This window comes from Pundamilia nyererei, unplaced genomic scaffold (genome assembly GCF_000239375.1).
Source record: "Pundamilia nyererei isolate P.nyererei 1_Seehausen unplaced genomic scaffold, PunNye1.0 scaffold00523, whole genome shotgun sequence".
NCBI lineage: Eukaryota > Metazoa > Chordata > Actinopteri > Cichliformes > Cichlidae > Pundamilia > Pundamilia nyererei.
In genome coordinates this window covers 173,972-182,252 of record NW_005187924.1, presented here as the reverse complement: position 1 = coordinate 182,252, position 8,281 = coordinate 173,972, and the positions used below count along the sequence as shown (strand labels likewise).

The following is an 8,281-nucleotide window of genomic DNA, read 5'->3' as shown; positions in this document are numbered from 1 at the left end:
TTCAGGATGTTGACCATATCGTTAGGAAAGCAGAGGACTTTAGTGTTCTTACCGCACATCCTTTGTACATCCTTTACAGCACTTTGGTCTACCAGGTGTGTTTTTAAAGTGCTATATAAATAAATAAATAAATAACTGATGATTTAAACCTCAGTGCAATACAAAATAGAATTAAACAGTATCATATTAATGGTGTTGTACTTACAAAAAAATTGCATACCATAGACAAACAAATAAAAGAACAATTTCAGAACCTACAATATAAATATGTTAGGGGGAAAGTAACTGATCAAGCCAAAGAATAAAGTGATTGAAAGATCTTGATTTTTTCACAAACACCAATAGTTTTTATAGCTTTTGGGTTAGTGGAGTTCTTAATTGAATTAAGATACTGTTCAAGTTCAAAGGAGATACATAAAAAGAGGGATGTCTTCCTAAACACGTGGACTTGTGAATATGAAATTTAGCCATTAAAATTAACAAGTTAATCATATATCTGTTATCAAAGTTGAATTGTCTTTGGTTTTTGTGTAGACCAAATAAAACATATTTCCAAAACAGTACAAATCCTTTAAATATATTTTCTGATATAAAAACACAAATTCTGCCAAAAATCTTGCACACGGTTACAAAACCAAAAAAGATGTATCGTATATTCCTTGGAAGTTTTACAAAAGCTACAGCTTGTATCAATGTCTAATTTGAATTTGCTTTGAAGACAATCTTTAGAAGGATAAATTCTGTGTATTAATTTATAAGAAATATCTTTAATTTTGTTGGTAATTAAAAACTGATTAGGGAGTCTCCAAACTTTGTTCCACATAATACCATCTGACAGCCGGTTCCAGAAAAAAATGACATATGGTAGCGTGGTTATGCTACTCTGAAATAAAGATCTGATAGATTTATTGTTGTCTTTAGTTTGCTTAGAAAAGCAAATCTTGCCAACAAAAGTTTGTATGGGAGATCTCAACGGCCTGTGGAATGAAGTGATATTAGGTTGATTCTTAAACAGCATACAAACCCCTGATGGTATTAAGCCAAATACTTTTGTATAATCATGACGATTTATAGCTAAACTAAACAAAATTCTTCATAGGAGAAAAGCGTACCATTTGAATCAAATAATTGGTTGACTAAAATAATGTTATTCCTAAACCAACTAAGTTTTTAGAGTGTTGAGAGATTAATCTGTAATCCTCTGTTATAACCCCATTTATCATTATTTTGCTAATATTGTTTATGCTTGAGTGTTTCTTTTCTAAACTGAAGAAATAATGGGAATTACGCTCACCTTCTTCAAGCCATTTAGAGCTTGATCTGATAAAGGCTCCTTTTGCTTTGTCTGAGTATAAACGATCTAATTTATCTTGTAATTTAGCAAGGTTCAATTTATCCTCTTCAGTTAAAGTGTCAGTTTGTTTATTAGATATGTTTTATGTTCAGTGCATACATGAACTTACAGGACAGAAACACAGTATGAGTCCTGTCCGGATAGCATGGATCTCATGCCTCACTGCTCTCCACCACATCAGCTGCCTTAAACATACTGGCCTGGTACTTACTGTAGCGGCTCTTATACTGCCTTTACAGATTAGACAGGCTTCTTCTCTCTGTCTTTAAGTCACTTCTGAAAACCCATCTCTTCACCCTGGCCTTTGACACCTTGTGAAATGTTTTGTTTTGTTTATTTATATTAGTTTTTATTAATTTTAATTTTATGTATTATGTGTGTTTTTTTCTGTTTTGTTTAATTCTATTGTTCTTAACTAATTTACTGTTCAGCATTTTGGTCCTGTGCTGGGTGCTTTATAAATAAAGTTGTATTGGATTGGTCTGTATTTACTTTTGATTGGGCAATCCTGAAGTTTCTGCTCTCTGATTGGTTTATTTTGGTGTTTAATATTTAAAATCACCGGCGTGTCATCCGTCCAATCCACGCTGAGCCTGTGAAGGCTGAAATGTGTGACAGGTAAATGAACCTGCGATCAGATTATCGATCAGTAGATCGATCCTGTTCGTCTCGTCCAGTTTCCCGTCATTCCGCTGCTGAACGGTTTCTATGGTAACCGTGACCGCGCCGCCGGACGCGCGCCGCCGCGATACGGAGGCGAGACGGTGAGTCACCGACAGAAAACAGCTCCGGTAACCGACGAAGCGACAACAGCAACCGACACACCGGGACGGGTTAGCACGTTAGCATGTTAGCATCCCGCTGCCGCGTGAGCCGGAGGCGCGAAACGGCTACGGACTGTCAATGAGGCTGATGACGGCAACTACCGCAGTGACATCACAGCAACAGACAGCAGCAACAGCATCGCCTACTGCAGGGCAGCGGCAACATCGCCCTACAGTCTGACTGCAGAGCAACTACACGAGAGCAACCGGAGACAGCAGCAACAAACTGACGGCAACTGTGCAGAATTAAACACGTCCTGATTTGTTTCTGCAGCAAACAGCAACTGATCCTACGCCAACATGTTGCTTAAACCTTCTGTCTTCAGCAGGGACTGCAGCAACTAAAACCTACAACATCTGCAGCAGCAGCAACTCCGGCAACCTGGAGTTTATCCAGTTGACATGTGAGCATCAACACGTTGCTTCAGCTTGGGAGACAGACAGCAACTTCATGAAGAGCAACCAGTGACAGAGCTACGATTTCACTCACAGCAACGCAGCCTACCACTACAGCAACTGCCAACAGCAGGTGAGCAACATGCGAGTGGGGGGGGGGGCGTCTGATAATCAATAATCTGATCAGAAATCAGTGAGCACAGTTGTTCGGGCAGATGTTTGAAAACTATTACAGATCCTGATGACTGATTTTTAAAGCTGCAGCTGGTGCCTACCTGTAGTCATGGTAACAGGTAGCATGTACCTGTAGTAGGTGTGTTTGCAGAGCTCATCCTTAAACATCGATCCATCAGAAGATCAAAGAGAATCAATAAACCTCAGCTTAAACTATAGGGGAGTCACATGGTTAATCTCAGTCAGGCAGGACAGGAATCATCAGGTGGTGACATCATCTGGCCATCCAGGTGAGGGAAGGATTAAAAAAAAACAAACAAACAAAAAAAACTTACCTGTCTGTGAGGAGGCGGAGCTTGAGCAGAACACTTCACCTGCTGTGAATACTGCTTTGTTATTGGTACAAACAAACACACCTGAGCAGCGTTCAGCACAGATAGAAACAACAGAAGCTCCGGTCCAGCTTTTATTCTGTTCATACTTTATTTTTTCACTTTGATCGGTAAATAACTAATCAATAACTGATCAATGAGAGTGACAGTCCGCGTGCTCTTATTTTAAAAGTAAACGGTTGTTTCTCTCCAGGAGGACGTCTGCTTCTGACTGGACGGATGGACGTCCTTTCAGACTGTCTCGCTGATCAGATGACCTGGACTCAGGTGTGTTTCTACCTGCAGATGAGGAACGCAGAACTGTAGCTCGGTCATAGTTACAGTACTCGACTTGTTTAGTAATCTCTTTCATTGTTTGTCTCACAGTCAGGTAACAGCCTCAGTTAAGCCCCACCCAGCACCCACCTCCCCCTCACGTCAGGTGAAGACAACAGTCAGCGAGATGAGCCTGTTGAAGGAGGTGGAGCCAGGACAGGAAATGGAGGGAAAGGTGAGTCTACCCATCATGCATCCCTGCGGTGTCGCAGAGAGAGAGAAAAGATTTATTTAGTGAAAACATTTCTAATAAAGTTTGGAGAGATCGAACAGAGACCGCGATGTGTTCGGGGAGACTTACCTGTTGCTGTGCTGCATTCAGGTGCAGACCTGGGCTCAGTCTCTGGTGTACACGCTGGAGGAACTCGAGTGTAAAATCTGCTATAATCGCTACGACACGCGCAGCCGGAAGCCCAAACTGCTGGGCTGTCTGCACCGAGTCTGCGCCAAGTGTCTGAAGAAGATGGTCGACATGGGTGAGTTCACCTGGCAGGTAGACACACAGCACAGTCAGCTGCTGGATCACGCAGATGCCAGCATGACCATTACCTGGTCACATCACCTGTTGTATCATGTGATTCCAGGAGAGTCTTCGCCGTCCATAATCAGCTGCCCATTCTGCCGCCACGAGACGTATGTCCCCGACGAAGAGGTGTGGCCTCATTTCCTCCTCTTCGACGGTCAGAGTCTGACAACCTGAACTCACACTGTCTCCTCCCCCTCTTCCTCAGGTGTGGCTGATGGAGGACGACCGGCACATCCTGGCGGTCCTGTCGTGTCAGGATCGTGCTCGGCGAGGAGGTGGAGCAGGAAGTGGCAGCGGTGGGGAGGTAGTGCTAAGTCCCAGCAGTCTGACAGGTAAAAACCTGAGAGTTAGAATGAGATAGTCAGCCAATCACAGCCAGCCGGTAGATTTATCCAATCAGGAATCTCCGCGATAAAGTGACCTGTTTGAGGTGATTGAGCGGTATTCTTCGCCGTCATTGGTCAGCGGTATCCTTTATTGGACACCTTAGATATTGATTACTGGTTGGTGTATCCATAGTTTTCACATGATGTCAGCGCTCGGGAGACACGCCCACCTGGAGGGTAAAAACAGTACTTTGCTCTCCAGCCTTCCTTAAAAAGGAAAATAACAGTGTCTGGAATTTCTCTTGGTAAAGCTCTGCGTCTGTTCCCAGGGGGCGGAGCTGCAGGCAGCGGCGAGGAAGCATCCCACCGCTCCTCGGACTGTCTCGTCATCACCATCATGGAGCTCCCAGAGGAGTCGCCATCCTCAGATTCACTGAGCATGCTCAATGTAGTGGGTCTGTACCATGCTCCCAGTCTGGACTCGCTGCCCTGTAACCTCCCAGGTCAGAAATGCCGTGCCTGGACATCCCGCAGCTTCCCACGCTGCCTGCTGGGGGCACTCTGCCTGGTAAGTACCAGTTTAACCAGTTTGAACATAACTATCTAAATCAGAACCAGTGTAACTGGTGTGTGCGGCTACTCCCCCTGTGTGTGCAGGTGTACTTTAGCTCGCTGCCATTGGGGATCTACCTGCTGATGATTGGTCAGCTATGGCTGGGCGTGGTCCTCGTCAGTCTCGTCCCGTCTACGCTGCTGCTGCTCGTCCTTTACGGCTTCTGTCAGTGTCTCTGCCACGAGCTAATGGAGGCGCTTGCTGCCCGCACGCACTCGCTACCGTGACAACAAAATGTAGCCATAGAAAAGCCTGTAGACTGAGCCATCACACTCTGACATCACTCTGACCCTGCCCTTTGTGAATACCAGCAAGTCCCCCTCACACATCCCCTTGGTGGAAATACGGCCAATCAGTGTTGAACTACGTGATGACATCATCACATATAGGAAGTGGAGACAGTCCTCTCCAGTCAGAAGACATCTGCTGACTAATCAGAGACATGTTACTGTCCTGGGCATGATCATAAAACTGTTTTACCTGCTGATTACAGAACACACCTGTACCTGTATCACCTGTTTATCCCACAGTCACATGACCTGACAGGCTGTTAGCCTAGCTTAACACTTACACTAATCACAGAGGGAAAGTGCTAGCCTAGCTTAGCATGTGTATTTAGCTTTGAAGCTGTGCTTATTCTAAGCTATGCTAACAGTCCCGATGTCCTGTCTGTAAAATGATTCATGAACCCTGTGATGATGATGAGTGTCACTTCCTGTCCGTGTAGTGGGCGGAGCCTTTGGAGAATCAACTGTTTAGTTTTGTGATGAAATAAATAAACATAAGTGACATGAAGTGTTTGAATCATTTCCTGCTGCGAGTTCCTCTCAGGTGAAAGGTTGTCACATGAGTGACATCTTTGGGACCTGTGGGTGGAGTCCCAGGAGCATTTGGGCATCAGCTGGTCGCTGCGTGTTAATTAAAAACACGCTATCCTCAGAGAGAAGAGCAAGAGTGTTTATAGAAACCTGGCAAGAGCTGCTCTCCACCACAGAGGAAGAAGCTGCAGCAGGTACAACTTCTTTCATACAGGTGTTCTATAAAGGCACATCCACAGGTGGGTCATACAGGTGATTTTACATTTACTTGTCTAAGCATCACCCAGATTTAGATATTAAGTTTTAGATGTTTGAACAGCACCTGTCCTACCTCTCTCCTCCCTCCAGGCGGTCGACATAATGAGTCGTTGGCGTCGTTCAGTGGACGAGCTGGCGGCACGGCGGCGACAGCATGAATGTGAGCGCGCTCAGGATGCACTCAGTCGGGTCACTTCATGTTTCCAGCAGCTGGTTGCGTTGGTCGGTAGCTCAGCCGACGGCAGCTTCCTGCGAGATGAGTTGGATGAGACGAGAGCTGTGGCTCACCGGATCTGCAGTGGTAACACCTGTCTGTGGTTCACCTGTCCTTCTCACCTGTGTGTTTCTCGCTGTCTCACGTGTTCACCTGACTCTCATTGCTCCATCTCCCTTATGTGTCTTCAGGGCTGTCCTGCCGGCTGCTGCGCTCGCTTTCAAACTCTGACTTTGCCCCCTCAGGTGTGCAGGACAGGCAGGTTTTGGAGCGTCTGTGGGTTCTCTTCCTGTCAGCATTGGAGCACTTCCTGTATGACCTGCGTAAGGCCTGTGACCTAATTGGGCAGTTCCCCCTGACTGAGCACAGCAACAGGCGCTCGCTGGTCAACACAGGTCAGCTGATTTTAGTTCTGATGTGAGATTGGCTAACTTTGTGTAAAAGATGTCTGTTGTGGCCGAGTCGTGAACCGGTAAATCACCTGCAAGTGTTTTTGCTTGAATGTCTAAATCGAGGAGTACTTGAGTAGGTTTAAGAACAGGTTTTTATTGCAATTCAAGTTGTTCAGTCCAATGAATAGCTTGAAAAGGTACAAAGGTAAGCGGTGAACTGCCAGAGGTTAAAGGTAAGGTTAGCTAAAACTGAAAAAATAATGCACATTTCAGAATTATACATAAAGGCCTTTTTCAAGGAAACACACAACGTGTTAAAAGTTTAAAGCTGTTCTGCAGCAATGGAGGCTGGTCAAGCCTTGAAAGCTGGTGCTACTAATTCCTACAGGTGTTCCCACTTTCCTGGATTACTTCCCCCTCTGCATAAAAGCAGTGTTGGAACACACTGATGTACCCTCGTGAGCATCAGCTGAACAGTAGTGTGTTGGTACAAAAACGGGGAGAAAAAGGTGATTAACAATGGAAGAGAGACGGAGCATCATAACATTTATAAATGTTTGTCTTTCCAAACTGTGACAGGAAGAGGTCTGCAGACCCAAAGACACAACTGAACCAGAAGTTTCTGAGAGTTAACAGCTTGATAGGCGGCTCACAGGACAACAGCTTCAAGCACAGAGTAATAGTGGTCGTAGTGAGCAAGTCTCAGTTTTCCCTCACCTCAGTCTCAAACTGTATATTTATTTCTTACTCTTCCTATATTTATTGTTTTTCTTTTGCACTGAATGGAACTGGAGCCTCGTTGTCTCGTCTCTCTATGTACTGTATATCGCAGAGATGACAATGAAGAGAAGACTTCGAGCTGCAGGTTTGACAGGACATCACTAAGATGTCAGAACAAGACAGAGGTTTGGCTGTGCCATGAAACACCGCCATTGTAATACTGCAGACTGGAAGAAGGTTTTATGGACTGATGAGTCATCACGCAGGATCTTTGCACACTGCCGAGTAGGTAAAGGATGGGTCCACAGTGTGTGGCATCAACTGTCACACATGGAGGAGGACGTGTGATGGTCTGGGGCTGTTTGCTGATCCAGAGTCGGTGACTCGTACAGAGTGAGAGGCTCCCTGAACCAGAACAGCTGCCACAGCATTGTGCAGCACCATGCAGGACCCTCTGGCATGCACCTAGTTGGTCAGGGGTTCATCCTACAGCAAGATAATGACCCATAGCAAAAGTGCCAGAACTACCTCAGGAACAAAGAACAAGATGGTGAGCTTGGAAACATGGAGTGTGCAGCACAGTCTGCAGACTTAAACCCCATCGAGCTGGTTTGAACTGGACAGAAGAGCAAAAGCAAAGCAGCCTACAACGTCCACATTTATGGGAACTTCTGCTACAGATATGGGAGAATATTTGATTTCTATTGTATTCCATTGCCAAAGGAGGCTACTGACGAGTCAAAGTTTACAATACACTTTGGTCTATAAACTGATTCCATTATTTATTCATTTACTTTTTACTCCAATTGCTTATTTGTGCTGCGCTTTCACTTCAGAGTGCAATGAGACATCAAACATTTTTAATGAAAAACTGGAGAAACTTTTAGCTTGTAGTAGAGCTGGGCGATAGAACGATAACGATATGTATCGCGATATAACTTTTTCTCGATAGAAAAATT

The 8,281-nt window shown here is 44.8% G+C and overlaps 2 protein-coding genes across 3 annotated transcripts in view; both read left to right on the top strand.

Annotated features, from left to right (window-relative positions):
- The first annotated feature begins 1,848 nt into the window (after positions 1 to 1,848).
- Positions 1,849 to 5,715, top strand: LOC102214696 (E3 ubiquitin-protein ligase RNF182). Of its 2 annotated transcripts, none has more exons than XM_005754208.2 (9): positions 1,849 to 2,416; positions 2,508 to 2,707; positions 3,334 to 3,407; positions 3,507 to 3,630; positions 3,778 to 3,931; positions 4,040 to 4,107; positions 4,187 to 4,313; positions 4,637 to 4,875; positions 4,965 to 5,715. In XM_005754208.2, the coding sequence occupies exons 4-9, from the start codon at positions 3,583 to 3,585 to the stop codon at positions 5,145 to 5,147; spliced, it is 819 nt and encodes a 272-aa protein (XP_005754265.1). In that variant the 5' UTR covers positions 1,849 to 2,416; positions 2,508 to 2,707; positions 3,334 to 3,407; positions 3,507 to 3,582; the 3' UTR covers positions 5,148 to 5,715. The 2 variants fall into 2 exon arrangements, with proteins under 2 accessions (XP_005754265.1, XP_005754264.1); XM_005754207.2 differs by having other exon boundaries at positions 2,505 to 2,707.
- A 160-nt stretch (positions 5,716 to 5,875) lies between these two features.
- The window catches only part of LOC102215920 (regulator of G-protein signaling 9-binding protein-like), a 34,119-nt gene continuing 31,713 nt past the window's right edge, over positions 5,876 to 8,281 (top strand). The window contains exons 1-3 of the mRNA XM_013907786.1: positions 5,876 to 5,932; positions 6,087 to 6,297; positions 6,402 to 6,605. Coding sequence (XP_013763240.1) covers positions 6,099 to 6,297; positions 6,402 to 6,605 — 403 coding nt within the window. The 5' untranslated portion in view covers positions 5,876 to 5,932; positions 6,087 to 6,098. The remainder of the gene's footprint in view (positions 5,933 to 6,086; positions 6,298 to 6,401; positions 6,606 to 8,281) is intronic.

What these genes read in the sequence shown, in the direction of transcription:
- LOC102214696 (XM_005754208.2), top strand. Translation starts at nt 3,583, where the DNA reads ATGAGCCTGTTGAAGGAGGTGGAGCCAGGACAGGAAATGGAGGGAAAG. An exon ending in CGTATGTCCCCGACGAAGAG is followed by an intron (nt 4,108 to 4,186) that starts GTGTGGCCTCAT and finishes CCTCTTCCTCAG; the next exon opens with GTGTGGCTGATGGAGGACGA. An exon ending in AAGTCCCAGCAGTCTGACAG is followed by an intron (nt 4,314 to 4,636) that starts GTAAAAACCTGA and finishes GTCTGTTCCCAG; the next exon opens with GGGGCGGAGCTGCAGGCAGC.